The sequence below is a fragment of the Schistocerca serialis genome, chromosome 3 (genome assembly GCF_023864345.2).
Source record: "Schistocerca serialis cubense isolate TAMUIC-IGC-003099 chromosome 3, iqSchSeri2.2, whole genome shotgun sequence".
NCBI lineage: Eukaryota > Metazoa > Arthropoda > Insecta > Orthoptera > Acrididae > Schistocerca > Schistocerca serialis.
The window spans coordinates 1,010,025,453-1,010,050,845 of NC_064640.1; the positions used below are offsets into that span (position 1 = coordinate 1,010,025,453).

The 25,393-nt window shown below is 39.9% G+C and overlaps 1 protein-coding gene across 1 annotated transcript in view; it reads left to right on the top strand.

Annotated features, from left to right (window-relative positions):
* The window catches only part of LOC126471467 (2-hydroxyacyl-CoA lyase 2-like), a 101,978-nt gene that overhangs the window by 30,680 nt on the left and 45,905 nt on the right, over positions 1 to 25,393 (top strand). The window contains exons 2-5 of the mRNA XM_050099664.1: positions 495 to 653; positions 1,545 to 1,689; positions 10,593 to 10,757; positions 18,071 to 18,182. Of these exons, the coding sequence (XP_049955621.1) occupies positions 495 to 653; positions 1,545 to 1,689; positions 10,593 to 10,757; positions 18,071 to 18,182 (581 nt within the window). The remainder of the gene's footprint in view (positions 1 to 494; positions 654 to 1,544; positions 1,690 to 10,592; positions 10,758 to 18,070; positions 18,183 to 25,393) is intronic.

The window sequence follows — 25,393 nt, forward strand, 5'->3', positions numbered from 1 at the left end:
AATGAAAACCCATGTCTTTCCAAGCATGTGTGTCAATTTGTACCTCTCTATCTACATTATTCCATGATTTATTCAGTTTTCAAATTTATACTGACTTTTTGATCACCAGGTACATCTATATAGCAGATTATATGCATTAGTATATGTAAATTATGTTCAATAATACCTACATGAATTACTGTACTAGTCACAGACAATCAGTACCTATGCATCATGTGTATTTCCTATAAGTAGCTTTGCATCTGGCTCTGAGTACCAACCCAATTTGTACTTATTCGTAGCAGATTGCAGCAGCCAGATTGTTGGGTATGGGAAAACACACTGTTGACCGTAAGTGTGTTAAGTGTGTTACCTTCCTGTTTCGGGTAACTTCTGTACCCTCATCCACTGCTCTACCACCACTGCAATTTCTCCCATTTTTACCTAATTACCACGTTCTTTTTTAAAATTTGTCTTTCATGAATTTCTTCAACACATTTATGTGTTTATTTTAGGTAGACACAGACTCTGATCATCATGGAGGCGAGATTGTTGCTGAAGTCCTCAAAGCACATGGAGTTAAATACATTTTTACTCTGGTGGGAGGCCACATTTCACCTATACTTGTTGGTGCTGAGAAACTGGGCATCAGAATAGTGGATACAAGACATGAGGTAAGGAATTAGAATATTCTTAACATAAAGTGACTCTGGATCTTGTCAATATTGATACATATTTGCTGCGCTGTAGTAATTTGTGGATGAACCTTGTGCTCTTACCATGTTCGTATAATTCTAAGATTTACACACTATTTTAAAATTTATGTTTGGCATTGTACAAGCTGTATGAAAAAGATTTGGTTTAAAAATTGGGTTATCACTTAACAAAATTTCTAAAGAAGTACTTAATTAGTGCACTATTTTTAAACCATTTCTTGATGCCCGGGCATCATATGTATGATTGTTACAAGTAGAAGATGGCAAGCTATTCTTATTTTGTGTACACATATTGCTAGTCTGAGCAGTCTAACAATAACAATATTGTGTATAGTATTGTTGTAACCATTATGTAAGTGATCTACACTTTGTGATGACAGATACTGATTTATAGCCATAAGGACCATTGTTAATAATAAACATGCCAGTAAGATGCACTTATAAAACATTTAAATATTTGTTACTTCTGTTTATCAGTTTTTGTAGGGCTCAGTATAAAGCACAGAGCACATATGCAGTTCCAGCATCGTACAAGAAAGGAGAAGTTGTTCCTTCCACATCTCTCCCCTCCCCACAGAAACCTACATGGTAGGCAGAATTCACTGCCTCTGCTCCCTGCATCCCACTGAGTTAGTTACTAAGAAAAAGTACATAAATAATATCACACAATTCTCTATCCACAAATATTTGCTAAATATCAGTGCTACAATTTGTTTTTGAATTATTGTATATTTGTCATATTTTGCTTTAATCTTTTGTTAATAGGTGTAAGGCTGGGGTACAATGGAATCTGTCATAATATTAAGAAATAATTCTCTCTTACATTACATACATGTTTGGTTAATGCAGGCATCAGCTGTCTTCGCTGCAGACGCAGTTGCGAGGCTATCACAGACAGTTGGAGTTGTTGCTGTAACTGCTGGACCGGGCTTAACAAATACTGTAACTGCTATTAAGAATGCTCAGCTGGCTGAATCTCCAGTTCTTCTGTTAGGTAAAATCTGCAGCAGAGTATTATCTCTAACAACAGAGAAAGTGTTAATATCAATGTGAAATGACCCAAAAATATTTTGTAACGAATGTGCTTAAATTTGTAAAGTAACTTTCATACTGTGGCCATGAAATCACTTACTTTAAAATTGTGAGACGGAATTTTTGGTCAGTATTTAATTTCAGGAGGCAAAGTATCAGTGCTGTCAATAAAAATACATGACACTGTCCCAGCTTTTGAAACTAATATTTTGTTCCTCATGGAAGGGAGGAAGGATAGGTAGGGGAGGGTTTAAAAGGTATGGCAGGTTACTCAGGCACCTAAAGCAGGCAGGATTGTGCAGTGTATTTTAATGTGAGCCTATCACCAGTAAAGGAAGAGGGTTGAAGACAAAGGGGTGGTGAGATTTAGGAAATGGGGAGAGTTACGGAAAAGTTGCCAGAGCCCCAGGTCAGGGTAGAAGAATCTTTACCTCTCATCCCATTCAGTAAGTCTCCCCTGACCTATGGTTCTAGGTGACTTTCCCATAACTCCCCATTTCGTAAACCTTGCCAGTCCTTCTGCTTCATCCCTCTTCCTTTCCCTTCAATCTTTATACCAGAAGAAGGAGCAATGACTCCAAAAGCTTGCACACTTCCATTACTTTTAATGTGTTTCCTCCTGCTGCCATTAGATGATTAGAGTTTTTTTTATCTGTCCAGTTGTATTATATTTTCAAAAATAAGTTACTTTGTTTCTCGACACTCTGTGAACAAAATTCTCTGTTGAATGTGTCAAATAACTGTGATCCTTCCTGTGCAATGAACATAAAACACAATATAAGGTTCTCCATTTCTACTGTGTATGCAGTGTGGTAACAGTTTATTGTGGCATTAAAAATATATTAAGTGGCCGCAGTTGAGCAATAATAAGTGTTTCCCTATCTTTCCATGAGGTAATAAATATATCCCTTTTACATAAAGGTGCAAAGAAGGAAAACACTTTTTTCAAGGTTCTGCTCTCAAAATTGTAAGTTTTATTTTGCTTTGATGTAATATATGCAAAAAACTTCTTTTTTAGAAGCTGTAATTCAAAATTAGCTTTACCATAAATAGTAACCACATTGATTGTTTTAGTACCTTCATGTTGAAAAGTCCTACTCAGAAGAATTCTGATTTACAGTACAGTTTCTTAAGTGGATTGTTCACCTATTTCTAAACAGGTATTCTGTCAACAAATTTTTATTGATGCAAAATGTCATATACTTGTTGTCAGTTGCTACATATGACAGAACATCACAATGAACAAAATCTTCTCAATTTTCAGACTATGTCATTTCAAATATAGCATTTGAGCTTTCAGTGGCTATTTGTGCCATGGTCATCAGAAGTAAAGACAACTGACCGCCAGGACTAGCAAGGTTTTCTGCTTATATAAGCAGGATTGCAACATCTTGCACCAATCATAGAGGGCTGAAGTGATGCATGTGTGGAAGACATGTTGGGCAGCTCGTAGCAGCCCTGGCCCACTGCAGGACTGAGTGACATCAGGTGGCGCAAGTGTTTGGCACCACATTTGAAACTGCCGCTCCCACCTCCCTGCAAGTGTAACTCATCCACCATTGCTGTCTTTAGATATCCAGAGCCAGCCTCTGTGCCCTACTCAGTGGTCTGGTCTGAGTTAAAACTGTTGCTGTTTATTCTAATCTCGACCACCTCCTTTATAATGGAATCCCAATATTTTGACACATGAACCAAGACTCTCATCTTTTCAAATTGTACTTTGTGTCTGCTTTCCAGGCATTGCTGAGCTATGGCTGATTTATCAAGCTCTCTTTGTTTATCATGTTGCTTGTGCTCAGTACAACTGCAGCTGTACAAATTGTTCACCATATATAGATGCTGCCACATTCGCAAGGGACACCATGCATGAGGTACATGGAGAGCTATATCATCTTTAACAGGGTGCACCATATTTCTTATCTTATATCTTGGGGGTGGTCTGGAATACTGGTCTCAGTCCATGTCCCTGCAGCACACATCCTAATCTGCTGCTCATTGCCCTACAGTATTTAAGGAAAGCAGCAAGCACGACCTCTTCTGCTGGCTCACAAGGTGTCTTTTGTCAGTGGCACCTAAAGTGTCTGCAATGTCTCCCTTGCCATAACCATTCTTTCTGAACATGCATCACAAATGCTGCAGTTTGGACTATAGGTGGCCATTGTCAGACATAATCTTTGCTCTGTGTGCTTGTGTGTTCAAGACTGCTGTTTTGTGTACAGGGTAGTGAAAACTTTTGACATTCAAGTATCAATCAGTGTGTGTTGGTTTCCTGTACATTAATGCCCAAGCTGGCCTCTTGCCTTCCACTCAACTAAAATGACTAAGAATGGTAGCTTGCCATCCTTCTCCATTATGTGATGGATGAACTGCTGCAGTGCATTTTCACTGTCAGGCCAAGTCGTGACAGTGTCATCAGTGTAACTGTAGGAAGCAAGATGGGCACAACATTGAAGAGTTCAGAGCCTGCTCCTCAAACTGCTGTATGAAGAAATTCATGTCTGCTGGAGACAGTGATGTACCTATTGCTGTGCCTTCCATCATCTAATAATATTTGTCATGGTACAAGCAGTATATAGTCATCAGAAGATGATGGAACAACTTGATGATTCTGGATGGCAGCTGTCCTGAATCAAAATATCCAGTGTGTTTGTACTGCCCCTCATAAAAAGTGACACCACATCCAGTCTACCATTATATCGTTTTGGCGTATTTTTATTTTCTTGAGCCTGTCAGCTAATATCTGTGGGTTTACAACATAGTGTTCACAATGTCCCAATTTGAGTGCTAATAACCCTGCCGAATGTTTTTCCAGCCTGTAAGTGAGTGAACTGATTGCATTAACAGTGGGCCTAAGAGGGACATTTTCCTTGTGTATCTTGGCAATCCATAAAGCCTAGGATGTCTAGTGGCGCAAGCCATTATTTTCTTCGACACTTCATCTGGTAATCCACAGTCCTTTAATAACTTCCCTGTCTTTTAGGCAATGGCCTGTGTCGGATCATGACTAAACTAATGGTATGTATCATCTTCTAATAAATGTAGCACATTCAGATGGTAGTCTTCAGTGTTCAGAACCACTGTGGCATTTCCTTTGTCAGCTGGCAAGACCACCATGTCCTTGCTCTCATGTAGTAAGTGTAAGCCATGTCATTCCTCCTGACAAATATCAGATTTTGTGGGTTAGCTTTCGCCAGTATACAGCTGGTGATTAGCCTGATGTACTCAGTTGTGTCACACGAGAGATGCTGAATGCACTGCTCTATTCCACTCTATTCCAATAACCATATCCAATATTGGCAGACATCACAGGACTGGAGAGAAATTAAGGCATCTTCTCAGCACTACCATAGAGTTGTGATCCAGCTCTTGGTTGGAGAGGTTGGCAACAGTTCTATGGCCCTTATCATTCTCCATATCAGTTCCTCTGTGAGTTAAGCAGTCAGTCGATGTTACATTGCTTCGACGTTACATTGCTTAGACGGTGTCTTGCACAAACTTGCACATTGTTGTGCAGCGATGGCCATGTCCACCCACTCCCAGACGAATTGCAACAAGGTTGATGACAAAAATTGATGACAATCAAATAGTTTTCTGGCATTAAGCTAAAGCACATACCTTGTCTGCTGTCTCACTGAGGCATGACTAGTGCTCTTCAGAATTATGTCCACTACAGCAGCTCAAATTTGTTGCTTGACTACAGCAAAGTGAAGAATTACCCCCTTGTCTTGGCAGTTTTGTAAATTCACAAGATGTAATATATTTTCCCGCAGTTTTCTAACAGTCTCACACTGTGTGTCGTGTCCTTATCATAGAGGATATATGTGTGTCCTTGGAGTCTTTCACAGCATCATACCTGAAACAAAAGCTTCTCTATTTTTAAGCCATGTCATTCTGAATAAAACACTCAAGCTTTCAGTAGTTATCTTTGCCAGTGTAATCAGAGGTAAAAACCACTGTATATGGGGCAAGCATGGTTCTACACTTATGTAGGCATGATTGCAGCATTTGGCACAAATCAGAGGGAGCTAACGTTATTTGAGCATGGAAGGTGAATTAGGCAGATCATAGCAGCTCCAGCTCACCACAGGACTAGGTGATGTGAGGGACCAGCACCATGTTTGAAACTGTTGCTCCCTCCTCCCAACAAGTGCTGATACTTGAAAGCCAGTAGTTTTCACCATTCTGTACACAAGAAAGCTCCTGAACACGTTAGCACACAGAGCATAGATTATTTTTGATGACGACTACCTACAGTCTGAAATGCAGCATCTGAGATGTGTGTTCAGAGAGAATGGTTATAGCAAGAGAGACATTGCAAATAATTTGAGGTGCTACCAATGCAGGATGCCTTGTGAATTGGCAGAAGAGACCAAGCCAACTGCTTGCCTGTGATACTGTAGGGCAACAAGCAGCAAGTTAGGACATGTGCTGCAGACATGAACCGAGACCAGTGTTCTGGTCCATCCCCCAGATATGAGATAAGAGAGATGTTGTGCGTTGTTAAAGATGACATAGTTGTTCATGTGCCTGGTGTCCCTTGAAAATGCGGTGGCATCTGTTCAGGTCAAACAATTGTGGAGCATTGTACTGAGCACATTCAGTATACTAAGTGAAGGGAGCTTGACAAGTCAGCCGTAGCTGAGCATTGCATGGAAATTAGACTCAAAATACAATTTGAAAATATGAAATTTTGCCTCGAGCATCAACGTATTGGGATTTCGTTATAAAGGAGGTGGCCAAAATTAGAATAAACAGCAACAACTTTAGCAGAGACCAGGGGTACACAATTAGTAGCATATATGGGCAGGCTTTGGATGTTGAAAGACACCAAATGCAGATGCTTGTAGGGGAGAGCAGCAGTTTCAGATATAGTGGTGACTCCTCACATCACCTGACACTGCTCAGTCCTGTGGTGGGCCCAACTCATCTTCCATGTTTGCATCGCTTTGGGCCTCTCTGGTTGGTGCCAGATGCTGCAGTCATGTGTATATAATTGAAAAAGCCAGGCCTGGCAGTCAGTTTTACTCATGATGATGATAGTGGAGGTAGCTATTGAAAGCTGGAGTGTTTTATTCGAAATAATGTGGCTTGAAAACTGAGAAGATTTTATACAGGTGTGATGCTGTAAAAGACTATGAGGCCACTTCATCACTTGCAGATAGTTCATACCCATAGTGTGATGTTACCCTAGTGTCTATACAAGAAGCAAAAGTGTTCTTATAGTTCCTTACATCAGCTAGTTTTGCCTTGATATCTCTGATGCTTCTGCCGTCATGCTACCTAGGTCCTCACACTGTTTTTATTTGTTTGCAACACGTAAGTATTTTGTTGCCAGACTACTACTACCATTACACTGTGCCTTTTTTGGAACAATGTAGCCTAATGGAAGGGTAGGCCAAAAACTGAAGATTCTCTCATATTCTGGAATCATTGGGTGGAGAAAGAAAGTACTGAATTTTTGAAATTACTTTGATTCAACAGCGAGCAATGTAATTGAAATGTGCAGAATCTTGATAAATATCGTGGTTTAAATATGATAAATGTGAAGTTGTTTCTTCTTTTTTTGTTCTCCAAATCAACTGAAATCTTGATCAACTTTGGGACACTTGTGCTCTGTGATTGAATTAAAAATTAGAAAATCAGTGCTCTTACCAAGTGGAATTTATGTCAAAGACAGTGAAATTGATGTCTATGACAATTAATGTCAAAGGACTTAAAACATTCTTAAGTTTCAAGCCTTAGAGTTCATATACAAGCCCAGATGCTGCTCGGAGTAATATTGATGTTGTCACTTTGCTATCTCCATACAGGGTCATGTTTCTGATCTGTATCTGCCATTTCAATTTGAAGTTTGTTATAGCAGCCACCCATGTGTTACTTAGCTGTATGCCAGTATCCTGTTTCAGTGTTATTACATATTTTAATTTTGATACAACACTTTCCAAGGTGTTAGTTGCTCTTTTTAAAATGTTTCCTCAAATGTAATTTTGTGGCTATTTTGTTCTGGACAAACCAGTTTTCTGAAGTAGCAGAGGTAGAAATGCATTTCATGTTGATTGTGTTCTTGTTTGGTAGCCTGCCATCTTTTGACAACATTGACAATGAATTTTGTAGATGGCAGATGTATGAGGGCCAATGTTATCTTTCAGAGGCAGCTAAAAGGTGAATATGTTATTACATTTCTTCAGCACTTAGAATATATTTCCCATTATTGTATCTTAAAATGGTAGCTATATTTACCACTACATGACCTCTTTGATATTCAGATGTGAAACTCTGTCTCTAATGCCCTCATCTTAACAAAGTCTGAAGTTTGTTGTGAGCAGGTTTTAAAAATATCTGGTTGGGGCTCAGGCTTTTGGTGTGTCAGATTGAATTTATTATGTGCCATGGTCTTTTCAGTACAAAAGAATATGTGCAAGGTAGTGGTGACTGTGGCTATTTATGTATTTGGTATGTCTAGATTGGCTTTGAAGTGACAGGGAGCTGGTAGGGTGAGTGGTAAGGTGCTAGGCCAATAAAAGAATATAAAATTTTAACAAAAATTTATTAACATTAAGAGTGACAGAATAAACAAATAGTAAAACTTAATGAGGAAGCTCCAATGGTTCTTGAGAAAGTGCCATGCAAGGCAGTATAAATAAATATTCTCCACTGAGAAAGTAATTTAGAAAGACAGGTGGTTACTGTTCTTTTAGCAGCACACACAAATACAAGCTTAATAACAACATGAACCGCTCATGGCAATATTTCAATAAACATAGTATTCCAAAATTTTGAAAATGACCGAGGCCTTCTGGCAAATGAAAAAATAATGATTAAAAAAATTACAACCAATGGCCAATTATAAGTTTTTAGGAATTGGGATGCCTCAAAATTTTACTTAACATACACAGGATCTCAGACTGGAATATAGGCGAGGCCCACGTAGGATAAGAAAGGAAGACATAATTTACCAACAACAGCCAGGTGCAGGTTAGAGACTGAAAACTATCTCACGATAGTACTACTAAAGATTTATTTTAGTGTTTTTGACCAAAAGGAACTGCAATCAGCAGCCATTTACAAGTAGGCTTAGAACAAGCACCTTAGAGCAATAATAAGCAAAAATGTAGTAGCAAATATATACCACTAATGGGACCTTACAACCTAGATAATTAAGTAAAATGCCTTGTGGCACCAAAGTAATAAATCAGGTAAGATGCCATGTGACAACAAGATTTTTAAAAATAAAAGACATTCTTGATAATAAATAACAAAAGGGTTAGCAGTTAATGTGGAATGACCAGGAATGGAAACAGAAAATCCTTAAATTAACTTTCGCCCACAGGGGCAGCAAAGTGAGGCAGAACAATAGATAACAACAGAAAATGGCGAATGTATCACAAAGGGTCAAGCTCACCATAAATGTGGCTGTCATTCAAAATTGCAATAGAGGCACACAGATTTGACTTGCTGGCCAGCTGCTTTAATAAAAGGAGACAGATGCCTTTATTAGCCACGGCATTCAGAAATTAAAATGGTACATCTTTGTTTTGAATTAGCTGTCAATTGAGGTGCCTGATAGTAGGCACATAGGACTACACAACGAGGCCCCCTTCTGGGCTTGTTTACCATGTATGTCCAACAACATTAACAACAACAACAACAACAAAATAATAATAATAATAATAATAATAATAATAATAATATCATCCTCCATTGTTAAATTTGTTCATTCGTCTGTTTTGGCTGTGTGTGTGTGTGAGTGTGTGTGTAGATTGGTATCAGTTTTTGTGCTCTCTCATGGAGATTCTTCACTACTTACCTTCCCAGACCGTTCTCTTGTGTAGAGAAATTGTATAGCAAAATTTTGTGTTATGTCTTGGAGAAGTCTCTGAAATGAGACCTCTAATAATAACATCCCAATTTTGGCATCATACTTAGTGTGTTCTCTATGGTTAACTCACCATTAACCAGCATGACAAGATATGAGCAGGTTGGCTTGTAAGAGAATCGCACAGTCATGTACTTCGAGCCATATAGAGTAATCTGGTGGTAATTCTGAAATACACCAAATAAAACACCAAAATTTTATTTGTAGTTGAAAGCCAATACCAGCTATATTGGAAAACCGATCCACCTCATAATAATATGGCCATCTGCCACTTTCCTACAATCTCTCTAGATGAATTGCTATTGGCACTTGAATTGCTGTTGGAATATTTATTTTAGAACTATAGTGTCATTACACATAAAAAACACAAAACTTGGCAGCTCATTCTTCTATGTAGGACAAACATAGCAGTAGCACAGCAATTTATTTCACCATTTTACTCTTCAGTTCATTATGTCACAGTACATAGTGGCTCAATTAAGTTAACATACAACAGATCGCTAAATGATACCATTACATGGAAATACTCAGTAAACTGTGTATTGTATTGATAAAAACTGGGAATACATAATGAAGACATTAAGTAGTTGCTTGTTAGATATTCCTTCCCCTCTATCATGTTGACTAGTTTCAGCATCCTTTGTAGTTTACAATTTTCCCATATCCAAGAGAGCACATCATATGAATATTCCTCCAGTGCCTGTATAACTCATACCAAAATGGTTTATACCTGGTCATATAGTCACTCTTTGCTCCTCTGCATTAGGACTTTAGCTGTTATTTATATAAAATATACACCATCGTCAGTCCATTTTTGGAAAGCGAATGAAACGTGTGTGTGTGTGTGTGTGTGTGTGTGTGTGTGTGTGACAACTGCATAAATGACTTGTAGTTAAAGAGCAGCTTACTGTATAATTTGTTAGCCATACACATACTGTTTTCAACATGAAACTATATCATGACTTGACCTGAATTCTCATTTATTTCAGGAGGAGCTTCTGCAGGACTCTTAAAAGGACGAGGGGCTCTGCAGGATATTGATCAGATGTCATTGTTTACCCCACTTTGCAAATTTTGTGCTGCAGTTTCAGCAGTTCGTGACATTGCTCCAACTCTAAGGCAGGCATTAAAAGAGGCACAGTCAGGAACCCCAGGTACTGCATGAAGCATGAAATGAAACTGAGTCACATTAGCTACCATCTGTTATGGCTGTGAAGTTATTTTTCTGAAATTTTGTTCTCATTTGTAAATTATGCATATACTACTTTATGCTGTAAAAGCCATACTGCAAGAGAAAAGAAATCATATGTTCAGGATATAGTTTACCACTGAACTTACAGCAACATACAATGGCTGCTACTGTCTTAAGTTTACAAAATAAAAATGATTGCCCTCAAAAGCTTAATGGAAAGAACAAGCAAAGAAAATCTGGTATGATGAAAGGTGGATATGTGACTTGAACTCTTGAGTTAGAAGAGAGGCAACAGATAAAGGGAAAAACGAAATGCAGACTTTTTCTGTTACCTCCTCCTAACACTATATTTTCTGTTTTTAGTTTCAGCTCATTAAGAAGGAAATTTTTGTTATAATGTCTTGGAATTTAAAACCTTCCAACTTGGTTTTCCACGTATAAAATACTTTTTTCTCTAACGTAATTTGTTGCTTCTGTTTATTCACATTGTTGCCTGTAAATTGGTAAAACATTACTATAAGTACATAAAACTGGTCTTGGAGACATTTGTTTTTGTTGAAAGAATGAAAATGGATAAAATCCACAGTTATGAAACTATTGAAAGTTTCCCATTATTTATTATTTTGGGGAATATTTATGCCAGAACTACTTCACAGAAATGGAGGAACATGTGCTAAGGATGGCCTGTGTGAGTGCAGTATGGAGTGAAAGGTGAGATGAATGAAGCAGGTGACTGGCTGCAGCCAAGAATGAAATGTAGGCCTCATAAGACTATAGCACACATACATAGAAAACCAACTTGAGATGGGAACATATTAGATATCTGATCATTTTGAGGAAGTTAATCTGGAAGAAGGTATTAGCGATCATAATGTCGTCGTGGCTTCTATGTCAGTGGAAGATGCAGGAAAAAAAAAAAAAAAAAAAAAAAAAAAAAAGCACCGTAGAGTTTTTTTGTTTGGGAAAGCAAGTAAAAATGTCATTAATGAATATCTTCATAGTCAGCTCCAAGCATTCACTACGGGACACAAAGATACTGAGCATCTTTGGTTGGAATTTAAAGGTATTGTCCACCACATGCTAGAGAAATATGTGCTTAGCAAAAATATATGTTCAACAAACATATTAGGAAGTTGCTGACAAAGCAGAGAATTTTGCACAGTCATTTTAAACGTAGTCACTGCCCTGCTGACAAACAGAAATTATGCAAAATGAAAGCATCTGTCAAAAGGTCAATGGGAGATTCTTTTAACAAAATTGAAAGCAATATTTTATCTGCAGATTCTAAAAATAGCCCCAAAAAATGTTGGTCATATATAAAATCTATGAACGCTACTAATAATTCAATACGTTCTCTTGCTGACAGTATGGGTAATGTAACAGATGATGATAAACAGAAGGCCAAAATTCTAACCATAGCTTTCAAAAACTCATTTATGGTAGAGGACTGCAGCACCATTCCTCCTTTCAATTATTGAACAAACACGAGGGTGGCTGACATAGTGTTTAGCATATCTGGGATTGTAAAACAGTTAAGATCCTTAGATGCGAGGAAGGCATCTGGCCCAGACAGTATCCCCGTAATATTTTATGCTGACTATGCTACACCAGCCATGGTGGCCAAGCGGTTCTAGGCACTTCAGTCTGGAACCGCGCGACTTCTACGGTCGCAGGTTCGAATCCTGCCTTGGGCATGGATGTGTGTGATGTCCTTAGGTTAGTTAGGTTTAAGTAGTTCGAAGTTCTAGGGGACTGGTGACCTCAGCTGTTAAGTCCCATAGTGCTCAGAGTCATTTGAACCATTTGACTATGCTACAAATATAGCACCATTCTTACCCATCATCTGTCAGAGATCATTGTAACAGCGGAAAGTTCCATGGGACTGGAAGAAGGCCTAGCTCATAGCAATCTATAAAAAGGGTAGACAATGAGATGCACATAATTACCAGCCAATTTCACTGACATCGATTTGTTCTAGAATCATGGAACATGTTTTGCATTCAGACATAATGACCTTTCTAGACTCTGAGAAGCTCATCTGCAGAAACCATCTTGGTTTTGGGAAACAGCACTCATGCAAGGCACAGCTGGCCCTCTTTGTACATGATATACAACAGGCTCTAGATACCGGCTCCCAGGTTGATGCCATATACCTAAACTTTTGAAAGGCATTCAGCTTAGTTCTGCACTGTTGCTTGCTCCAAAAAATGCACCTGTACGGTCTATCCAATGACATATACGGTTGGATAGAAAGTTTTCTAACAGGCAGTGAGCAGTATGTCGTCCTGAATGGGGAGACTTCAACACAAACAAGCGTAACATCAGGTGTGTCCCAGGGCAGTGTAATAGGTCTGCTGCTTTTTACGATTTACATAAACGATCTGGTTGACGGTGTTGACAGCGGCATTAGACTGTTTGCTAATGATGCTGTAGTCCACAAGAAAGTAGTATGACACGAAAGTTGTGAACAAATCAATTAGGATTTGCAGAAAACAAATGGGTGGTGTAATGACTGGCAGTTATCTCTCAATATCAGTAAGTGTAACCTACTGTGTATAACGAAGTGAAAATGCCCATTAATGTATGAGTACAAAATAAATGCTCAGTCTTTGGAAGCGGTAACATCGATCAAGTATCTGGGTGTGACTATTTGAAATAATCTCAAATGGAACGATCAGATTACGCAAGTAATGGGTAAGGCAAACTCTAGATTGCAGTTTATTGGTAGAATCCTGAAGCAATGTAGTCCTTCAACAAAGGAAATTGCTTATAATACATTAGTTCGTCCAGTCTTAGAGTATTGTTCGTCTGTATGGGACCCTTACAAGTTGGATCTGATTCAAGAGACTGAGAAGGTCCAAAGAAGAGTGGCAAGATTCGTGACTGATACATTTAGCCATCGCGAGAGTGTTACAGATCTCATAGAAAGTTTGAAGTGGGACACACTTGCAGTTAGATGACATGCTATATGTAAGGGGCTGCTCACTAAATTTCAAAATCCGATCTTCCCTGAGGATGTAGAGCATATATTAGTACCACCAACTTTCAAATCTCGCAATGATCACCATTCGTAGATAAGGGAAATTAGAGTTTTTCCCCCGCGCGAGCCGAACAGAGGGGGGGGAGTATATGGTATTTGACTTTGGAGCAAATAGTGCCCTCCGCCACACACCACTTGGTATCTAGCAGAGTATATATGTATATGTAGAAGAAATGCTTTAGCCACAAAGAATAAGGAGACATCTGACAGTAAAAATAATAACTGGGAGTACTCAGTAGATTTTACTATAATTGTATGCTATTAAGTTTGTAGGATTCCACAGTGAATTGCAAATATCTAATGTGACATTTTAAACATTTTCGTGCAAATTTTTGTGTGACACAAATGCTTATACACTTATGAGCCAAGAGATTATGACTACTTGCTTAATAGCTTGTTTGTCCATCTTTGGAATGAAATACATCACTGATTCTGCATATCAGCTCTGTGGCATTAGATGTCTACACACAGGTCATGTAATTTTCATAAGTAATGAGCCACTGATTTGCGTACGCGATGACGGTGCCTGATAGTGACCAAGATTGGTTCCATAGCATTTATATCATGCGTGATAGTGTTACGGAGATGTTTAGCAAACTCAAGTGGCAGACTCTCCAAGAGAAGTGCTCTGCATCCCAGTGTAGCTTGCTGTCCAGGTTTCGAGGGGGTGCGTTTCTGGATGAGGTATCGAATATATTGCTTCCCACTACTTATACCTCCCAAGGAGATCATGAATGTAAAATTAGAGAGATTCAAGTGCGCACAGAGGCTTTCTGGCAGTCGTTCTTCCTGCGAACCGTACGCGACTGGAACAGGAAAGGGAGGTAATGACAGTGGCACATAATGTGCCCTCTGCCACACACCGTTGGGTGGCTTGCGGAGTATAAATGTAGATGAGATGTAGAAATTTGCTCACTGAAACATCAACATAAGTTTACAATGGTGCTCCTCAAACCACTGTAGCATGCTTCTGGCTCCAAGACCTGGACAATTATACTGCTGAAAGTGACGTCACTGTCAGGGAAGATGTCAAGCATGGAGGGTGGAGGTGGTTCGCAGCTGCCAGTGTCTCTTCGATTACTACCACAGGTCCCATGCAAGGGCAGGAGAATGTCTCCCATAGCACAATAATACGACTCCCACCAGTCTGTGTCCATGGTGCACTGCACATTTTGAGCCACTGTTCACCTCGATGGCGATGTTTGTGGAGACGATCAGTGACCTAGTGTAGCTAAAATGTGATTCACCCTAAAAGCCCACATGTTTCCACTGATGAACAGTCAAATCCCGATGGTCCCATTCCCACTGCATCATAATTGACAATGTTACTAGGTCAGCATGTGAACACGAAGGGGTGGTCTGTTACAGAGCTCCATGTTCAACAATGAACGGTGTGCTCTGAAACACTTGTGCATGCACCAGCATTGTGCTCTTTCAGCAATCTATCCTACTTTACAGAACAGACAAGTCTCTGGACACCACGTCCTGTGAAGAGTACTAGATGTCCAACCGTTTAGCGTCTAGTGGTAGTTCTACTGTCCTTCTATCTCATTCCATAGATGCTCACAACTGTAGTATGTGAACATTCGACCAGCTTCACCATTTTCAAGATACTCATTAGCAGACTCTGCGTAATAATAGTCTACCCTTTGTCAAAGTTACTTATCTCAATGGATTTCCCCATTTGCAGCCCATATCTTCGCTAGGCTGATCCTCCGTCCATGTCTGCCCCAATTACACACTTTTGTTACCATGTCACATACCCCCAATACCACCAGGCAGTGTCCAAAGTTGCTGTGGGCAGTAGTTATAATGTTTTGGCTTATTAGTTTACCTATACACAAGGGGGTTACATTGTAGCAGCATACATATGTTTATGTCCAAATGCTGTTTTTGATGCTATTTTGGATTCAAATTTTATGTAGAAACTATATCTAGGAATTAAATGGAGAACTATTCACAAGAATAGCGTGTGACAAATGTAATAGCAAGAGATCATACCTATGTGATACTCAAGACAAAATGTAGAATTACACTAAGAGCCAAAGAAACTGATACAACTGCCTAATATGTAGGGCCCCTGCCAGCACACAGAAGTGCCACAACAAGATGTGGCATGGACTCAACTAATGTCTGAAGTAGTGCTGTAGGGAACTGACACCGTGACACCTATAGGGCTGTCCATAAATCCATAAGAGTATGAGGGGTGGAGATCTCTTCTGAACAGCATATTGCAAGGCATCCCAGATATGCTCAATAATGTTCATGTCTGCAGAGTTTGGTGACCAGCAGAAGTATTTAAACTCAGAAGAATGTTTCTGGAACCACTCTGTAGCAATTCTGGACATGTGGGATGTTGCATTGTCCTGCTAGAATTGCCCAAGTCTGTCAGAATGCATAATGGACATGAATGAATGCAGGTGATCAGACAGGATGCTTACGTACATATCACCTGTCAGAGTCATATCTAGACATATCAGGGGTCCAATATCACTCCAACTGCACCAGCCCCACACCACTACAGAGCCTCCATCAGCTTGAACAGTCCTCTGCTGACATACAGGGTCCATGGATTCATGAGGTTGTCTCCATACCCGTACACGTCGACAGTCCAATGTCAGTGTTGACAAGTCCAGGTGAGGTGTAAAGCTTTATGTCTTGCAGTCATCAAGGGTACACAAGTGGGCCTTCAGCTCTGAAAGCCCGTATCGATGTTTCCTTGAATGGTTTGCATGCTGACACTTGTTGATGGCCCAGCATTGAAATCTCCAGCAATTTGTGGAAGGGTTGCACTTCTGTCATGTTGAACGATTCTCTTCAGTTGTCATTGGTCCCGTTCTTGCAGGATCTTTTTCTGGTCACAGCGATGTCAGAGGTTTGATGTTTTACCAGATTCCTGATATTCACGGTACACTCATGAAATGGTTGTAGGGGAAAATCTCCACTTGTGTGCTGATTATAACACCACATTTAAACTCAGTTAAATCTTGGTAACCTGTCATTGTAGCAGCTGTAACTGATCTAACAACTGCGCCAGACGCTTGTTGCCTTATATAGATGTTGCCAACCACAGTGCCGTAATCTGCCTGTTTACGTATCTGTATTTGAATACGCTTGCCTATACCAGTTTCTTTGGTGCTTCAGTGATGATAATAAGCATAAAAAGAGACATGTACTGTGGTGTCACCGCCAGACGCCACACTTGCTAGGTGGTAGCTTTAAATCGGCCGCGGTCCATTAGTACATGTCGGACCCGCGTGTCGCCACTGTCAGTGATCGCAGACCGAGCGCCACCACACGGCAGGTCTCGAGAGACGGACTAGACTCGCCCCAGTTGTACGGAGGACTTTGCTAGCGACTACACGGACGAAGACTCGCTCATTTGCAGAGCAGCTAGTTAGAATAGCCTTCAGCTAAGTCCATGGCTACGACCTAGCAAGGTGCCATTAGCATTACATTGCATTTATCTAGAGAGAGTCTCACTTGTATCATCAAGAACGCTGTATACAAATGATGGATTAAAGTTAAGTATTCCAGCAGCTACGTACTTTTCTTTATAGCATTCATTACGTATCCTGTTTCAGACCTCACGCCACCCTGCGTGAGTTAGCGCGTGCATCTTGGCCGCCTCTTTCTATTAGTGTACGTAGTGTTGGCAAGTCTGCCGACACTACATGTACAAAACAGACTGTGGATAAATAGAATTACACAGGTGGCTTTCCTTGTGAGCAAGGAGTTATTTTTTACATTCTGAATGCTGAAGGCAGTTCAGTACTGATATCTTATTTTTCTGCTTGCATGTCTTTCTTCCATATAGCAGTTGTTCCTGTATTAACAGAAGCCAAGTAGACATTCCGTTCACCTTACAGTGTGTAAATAAATGATTCAGTTATATGGAACATGCTTGTTTCACATGGAAATAAACAAAACAGTCAAACACACACAGTCCCTTCTGATGTGTCACACAACTGATTTTCTTTGATGGGGAATTGAGATTGATGTATTATGGATTCGGTGTGTCTCTTGTTGCTCTGAAAAGTATGTTCATTTTGAGTAAAGTTGATAAGCTTTTGAGTTACATTTTATATGATCCTGTTTTGTTAATTACTGTTCGTTTATCAAATTATTGTACAAGTTTAAACTTCCAGGTGGTGATGTGTGTATTACTCTCATCTGTTGCATTTTTCCCATTTCTTGTTGAATGAGAGAAATTGACTGATGCATATTATTTACAGGTCCTGTTTTTGTGGAACTTCCTGTGGATGTGCTATATCCATACAAACTTGTTAAGAAAGAAGTTGCATCAGGTACAAAACCAGGGAATATATTGGCAAAGGCTATCAACTGGTATGTGACTTCATCACTCAGACTAAATTGATGCATGAAATACTATGTCTTCATAGCTGAATGTTTGATTTTTGCTTCAGTAGTCTAGCTGCCATTTGTACAATGTACTAAATTGCTGATTTAGAATGGTTTTTAAAACCAGTGAACTTTTTACTATGTTTTCAACAAGTTATTTGTGTCCAGAATGAATTGCCACTCTGCAGCAGAGTATTCATGGATTTGAAACTTCCTGCCAGATTAAAACTGTGTGCCGGATAGGGACTGGAACCTGGGACCTTTGCCTCTCAGGGCAAGTGCATGACTCACAACGTGCCCTCACAGCTCTACTTCCAGCAGTACCTCATCTCCTACCTTAGTCTGTCAGGAAGTTTCAAATCAGTGACACTCTGCTGCAGAGCGAAAGCTAATTTTGGAAACACTCCCCCAGGCTATGGCTAAGCCGTGTATCCACAATATCCTTTCTTCCAGGAGTGCTATACTCCAATTAAAATTACTCTCTGATTGAGAGATGGTAGTAGTGGGGAACAATGTAACAAATTATCTAAAGAATTGGAGAAAATTGTATGGTGTGAACACAACTGAATTATTGATAACCGACAGACCACTAATGGATGCACAGCAGTTATATCTAAATCACTTTCACTATCATCTGTGTAATCAGTAGAACTGCTGTCAGAATTAAGTGAAGGAAGTTGTTCCATGTTATTATCGACTACAAATTCATTCTCCCATGCTTTCGTCATTTCTTCCTTCACGTGCCTTGCAAAATTATGCCAATCTGGTGATGAAGTGTTTTTCATAACATAATATGTCAATCTTTCTACTTCTGTCAGCATAAATTTTTGTTGTTCCTTGCCACATAACCCGTAACTTGAGCCCACAAGAGTTCACTGGAATTGAAATGGCATTGATGTGATGGATAGTTCATCAAAACATGTAGAGGTAAATGTGCTTTATTCTGAGCCATGAAATTCTCTCTTTCTACAGTCATCTGACATGTGAATGTTTTCCTGTTGTAGCCAGTTAACTGTATTGTTTTCTGGAAGTTACTGTAGGCACCTTATAAACAATAGTCAAATGAAATGAGATGTTGTCCATAACTATTACTGAAGATGTGAATATGTTTTTGATGGCTCTTTGATATCAACAAGAGCTTCAGAATGTGTCACGGATTCAAATTCTGTATTCCATTAGGTGACACAAATCTCCATTGCATTTTAATGCATCAATCAACAGCTAAAACCAATGAAGAATAACTTATATAAATTCTCAACTTTTTATGTTCATGGATGTAGAAATAAAATGGAAATGTTTACTACATTGTTAAAAGTGTTGTATTAACTAAAATGAGAGCTATTAATTTTGTGACTGCATTGCTATGTGAACATAGTTTTCTTAGAAAAAATAACAGTAAGCTTAAATAAAAGATTGAATATGTATTTCAATTCAACATTTTTGTTAACAGTCCAGTGCTTTGCTTTTATGTTAATGTGTCTAACAGACAATTCCATTTCATTTAATCCCACTGCAGCACACTGTAACTGTAATGCGAACTTAAATTGCAGATGCCACTGATGTGATAAATTGTGTAAGAACCAGAAACATGAAACATGAATTTGGTATAATACATAGGGAGAACTTGGATTAGCTGCACAGTGGCACACTGTGAATATATAAAAATTATATTTGCTCCACATTGTAGTGGCCGTGCGGTTTTAAGCGCTTCAGTTTGGAACCGCGTGTCCGCTACGGTTGCAGATTCGAATCCTGCCTCGGGCATGGATGTGTGTGATGTCCTTAGGTTAGTTAAGTTTAAGTAGTTCTAAGTTCTAGGGGACTGATGACCTCAGAAGTTAAGTCCCATAGTGCTCAGAGCTATTTGAACCAAGCTCCACATTGTAGTGAGGTATGGCTCTCCTTTCATTCTTAAAAACAATTTTGTTGTGATGGTTTTCCACTGCAAGCTCTCAGGATTAACTGCTGTAGGTTTCTTGATTTCAGAAGTCATAAGTGTGACCACTAAAGGCAAGCTACAATGTGAGACTTTTAATGAAAATATATATATATGGGATGGAAATGTTGCTTTATATATTTTTGTTATTTTTTCTTTCAGTATGAACTTTGTTGTAGAGCCCCTTATTTATGTGTGGTAATAAAAATTCATTTAGACAGAATTAAGCACATTTAAAATTATGTGAACCTTCAACCCTCTCATGCTGATAAATTCATACTAACTGATTAAGAACATTTAGTTGAAAATTGTATAAATTAAATTTTTTTTTTACGTATTTCGGCCTTGGCACACATTTTCTAAATGCAGTGGTTTTTTTTTTTTTTTTAAATATTTACTGAATTCTTTCCCGGCGTTAGCTATGGAACACAAGACTGTCTCTGTTAGCATAAAATGGTTAAATATTGCCAAGCCGACCTGAACGTTTCATTATCATTGACAAAACACACTTCACTATACGTTTAAGTTATTTGCTTTAGAAATTGAAAGAACCAATAGATTGTTAAACTTCAACGTTAACTATCCGCCTATGAATGCACAAATGTGAAACCAGTAATAAATTCCGTCAGTCTCAGGATTGCTGTAAAAGAAAAATATTTTCATAATTCACTGCTAATTTTATCTGCTCCCGATTTACGGGTTTGGTTAATTTTTCTTAGCGGAACAATTTTTTAAATGTGCCGCTGCTGCAAATCGTTCGGTCGTGGCACAGTCCAGCAACACCAACGATAATTGCTAAAAATGCTAAAAATTCTTTAAAGAAATGTTATAGATGACATGGGCAAGCTAATTTACATTAGTAATACACAATTTTGATAAATTATAGTGTATTTAGACCACCACAATAATTCAACTTACATTACTTTGTAATTTCTCCTCTAATGGTGGCTAAAGATAGATATAGACAAAAGAAGTCTACTCATTCATAAAATGCTACGTCACAGGTTCCTCTCTCTCTCAGCTCTCGAGGAAGACGACAAAGAATGCACATTATGTATTCCTATTTATACCACTGCTGACCGTTAATGTCTCTTTGCAAACTTACAACATTACTCCCCTCTGTGGCTGTATTTTACATTTTTCTTATCGCAGATATTAACATATTTCGTGATTACATTATGAGTATAGGAATATTACAATCATAAATACATCGAGAATATTATTACAGAAAATATTACAATAATAACGAATGTCCTTTATACAAAATCAAATAATATTTTTTTTGTTAAACAATTACAGTACATACGAATTGCTTCATAGCGTACATAGTACAATTAAATGTCATTTCCTTTGATTAATAGTGTGTGTGCTGCCAGGGAATGTTACAGACTATAAGTCGTGAAAGTATTGAAGCTTTTAACCAAATAGTTTATTTATGATTATGTGGTAGAGATTGTGAATCTGATATTTTTCTTTTCAATGTTTTTGTGCACAAACTAAAATGTTTACCAAAGGCTAATTTCAGCAGCATATGCACTTTTGCCTTATTTCCCAGTGATCTCGGAAATTGCTAAATATTTTTACTGTGTCACTATGGAAAATGCATAAACCACTGCATATTTGGTGGTCCTTCCCCTTCTCGCCCACCCTTGTGACCAGCTCTGCGTATCCCTCTCCCAACTGTGTAGACTGTGTCACTTGGCAAGGGTCTGCTTTTCGTGCCCACAGATCAGGCGACACAGCAAGCACAAGGAGCCCAAGAAACAGCTGTAATTGGCTGATGCCCAACGGCTACCACTGGACTCTTGGAAACATCAATCATAAAGTAATTTTAATATGAGTATAGTCCTGTGACGTAAGCAGGACAACTTCTGTGAAGTTTTAAAGGCAGGAAATGAGGTACTGGCAATGTAGAGCTGTGATTGTGCATTGTGAATTGTGCTTGGATTGCTCAGTTGGCAGAGCATTTTACCCTGAAGGGCAAAGGTCCCAGGTTCGAGTCTTGGTCCAGCACACAGTTTTAATGTGACAGGAAGTTTGAAGTAAACTCCTGATCAAAAGTGGACAACTGGTTATATGATACCAACTTAATTTGATAACTCAATTTTTATGGATTATTAAATGTGATAAGGAATTATTTTACATTCAGCATAGTTACTATGATATTATAATGATAATGACACTCTCAATGCAGACCCAAGCAGTTGATGCAGCTGCTCTACCCACTGCCTGCAAAAGATCTGTTAGAGTAACCAAGTCAAAAGAACTGGATAATACAATAAATATTACAGGACTTGGGAGGATCAAAAATCAGTGACAAGAAGCAGTGTCTATCATGCAGGACTGAAAGCCATAACAGAGAGAAGGCCTTTAGGAACAATTTCCAAGAGACTCACTTTAAACTCTGTTACATGAGAGTATTACAAAATTACAGTGTCAACAGGATTTAAATGATAGTGGGTTGAAAGGCAGATTAGCCGTGCTTACCAGTAACACATACTGCTCGTCACCTCTTTCTTCAACTTTGGAAACAATGTAAGCTGCCACAGTGGTTATGCCACTAGACTCATCATCAGGAGGGGAAGTTTCAGATTTTTGTGCCACTGAGACTTCTTTCAATTTTCTGTAGTTCCTGCTGTATCTACACTTTTTATTCAGTCACTACAGATACAAAAGTACATGGCAGATAATTGCACGTAGAATAATATCTAGGTTGGAGCAACTTTAACACATCTATTAATTGCTCAAGTACAGATTCCTATCACTGACAACTCAATGTACATCAGCAATGAGCTGGTCTGACTTGAGAATGTTTGCATATGGTGGAGAAGATGCAAGTGAACAAGGCCCCACTGGCAGTGCACCAATGTGTTCGTATTTGCTGGCTGGGGTGTTGGCTGTGGGTGACAGTGGCACACTTGCTTCACCTAGCTGCTGCTGGTGCCAGATATGAACACTGTGGTGGATTGCACAGCTGCACCACCACATCCCTTCCATGTTCCATGGAGCCAGTGCCACAGATGTCAGTGTATGAGAAAGAAGGACCACGCCAGCTGAATTGCTGCTGGCAGAAGGTCGGCAGTGGCAAGGAAGCCACTTGATCTGCCCAGGTTACGTGACGATGATGACGACGACTATGACAGTGGTGCAGTGGCACTGGCTTCCAGTGGCTCATCAGCATCTGAAGAGGCATTGCATTTGCAGGAATTGGCTGGCAGCTGTCTCTAGCATGGCAAGGTGTACAAGTGGAAGTGTTTCGGATGATGGTAAGCTGGCCACTGTGATGACCCAGCACGTGGAGGCGCGGTGAGTCATGCAATGGCAAGAGACATAAGCAGCAATGACAGGGGTACATCTGCCTGGTGCTTGATGAGCGGGCAGTATCTGGGCAGACACTGTCATATACTGGTTGAGGGTCCAGGGCAGGCAGCAGATCCATCTTGATGTTGTTGACGCCCACCAGCACGTCCAGGGAAGGAGACTCCAAAGCACCTGGCCCGTGGAGGGGTGTAGCCTGCAGGAGGGCCCTCCAACAGTGTCTGCTGCAGCTGCCGGCAGGTTGTTGCACCACCCAGGGGATAGTTGATTCTAGTGGCAGGAGAGTGACACCTCACCAGCATCCACAGTGAACATTTGCCAGCCATATATCTCCTGAATTGTAGCCACCCCTCATCCCAGCCATTGACTGAAGGTGTGCGCCGGATGGCCCTCAGCATATTGTGAAGGATGCAGCTGCGTCACAGACCATAGTGCAGGACAGAGCAGGTATAGCAGCATCTGTGGTTATCGGCCGTGTAGAACCTCCGCTGGGCTACGGTTGTTTTGCAGGGTAGTCCTGTAGCTGCTTTGGAACAGAGGCAGCACTGTATTGACAGGTGAGTCTGCCAAGCACTTTGCCAACTGCACCTTACATGCAAGTGCCACCACCTCACCATTTGACTGGGGGTGAAATGGTACAGATATGAGGTGAGTAATATCATTCTGAATGCAGAAATTGTGGAACAGTTTCAAGGCAAACTGTGGGCCATTATCAGAGAAAATCTTTCAATTGCAAAACTCTGTGTTAGAGTTCACATAGTAGCTCCTGTTGAGGTGGAGCATATGCAAATGACATGTGGATAATTTTATAGTGCGTCCACCTCTATTAACTACATGGAGTGACACACAGGACTCTCAAAATGGATGTGGACCCGGTGCTATGGCTGAGCAGGAGTGGGCCATGGAGCTAGTTCATGGGGGGATGGGGGGGGGGGGGGGTAGTCAGCACACTGTCTGCACCCCCAGACAAGCTTCTCAACTGCTGAATCAGTACTGGGCCAGTAGACAAAATGTCTTGCTAACATCTTCATGTGGGTTATGCTCAGAGGCCACAGTGGAGTGGCATAAGAATCCGGGACTGCAGGACCCGGAGAATGACAATTCAGACTTCATCCGAATTGGTACTAGGGATGAGTTTTCTATGAACCACTGCAACCACTGCCAGCTAATTATGAAAAAGGAAAAAATTGGGGAGCAGGTCTGACTCCATAGCAGGCAGCTGTTTGGCCCAACCTTCCAACACAAAATGCGACACCTAATGGAGCACTGGATCTTGTGGAGTGGATTTTTCTATGTACTTTACTGAGACTGGGAGCCTATCCAATGACTGATGCACGTGATCATTGATTTGGAAACACAAAACTTCCATTTTGTTGAATTCCTGGTCAGGAAGCATGATAGCACATCTGTATTGCCATGAACAGTGGGACAGTAATAAATCTGGCATAGATAAGCACTCATAAATAAAGCCCTCCACTGAAGTCTGTGTGGTCCTGTCAGGAAGCAGAAAACGGGGCCCAAAAAGTGCAATAAGGGTTTATGGTTTGTGAAGAGATGCAATTTACGTCCGTAAAGGAAAATGTGGATCTTGTGGACCACATAGACAATCATCAAATGCCTTCTTTTCTGTTTGTGATTAATTGTATTGAGCAGCTGTCAGTGTCTTTGAGGCATATGCCAGAGGTTGTTCAGATACATCAGCATCCCTGTGAGACAAACCACCCCAAGTCTGTACTGGGACAGGTCTGTGGCAGGAACCAGCTGTTTACCCTGTGTAAAGGTCCCGAGACACGTGGAAGACATTAGTAATGACTTGACATGGGTGAATGCCTTATCAAAGTCCACTGACCAAACAAAAGGCTAACTTTTCACCTGCATGTTGTTTAAGAGATGAATGAAACCTTTGGCATTGGGGATAAATTTTGAATAGTAACTCAGATTT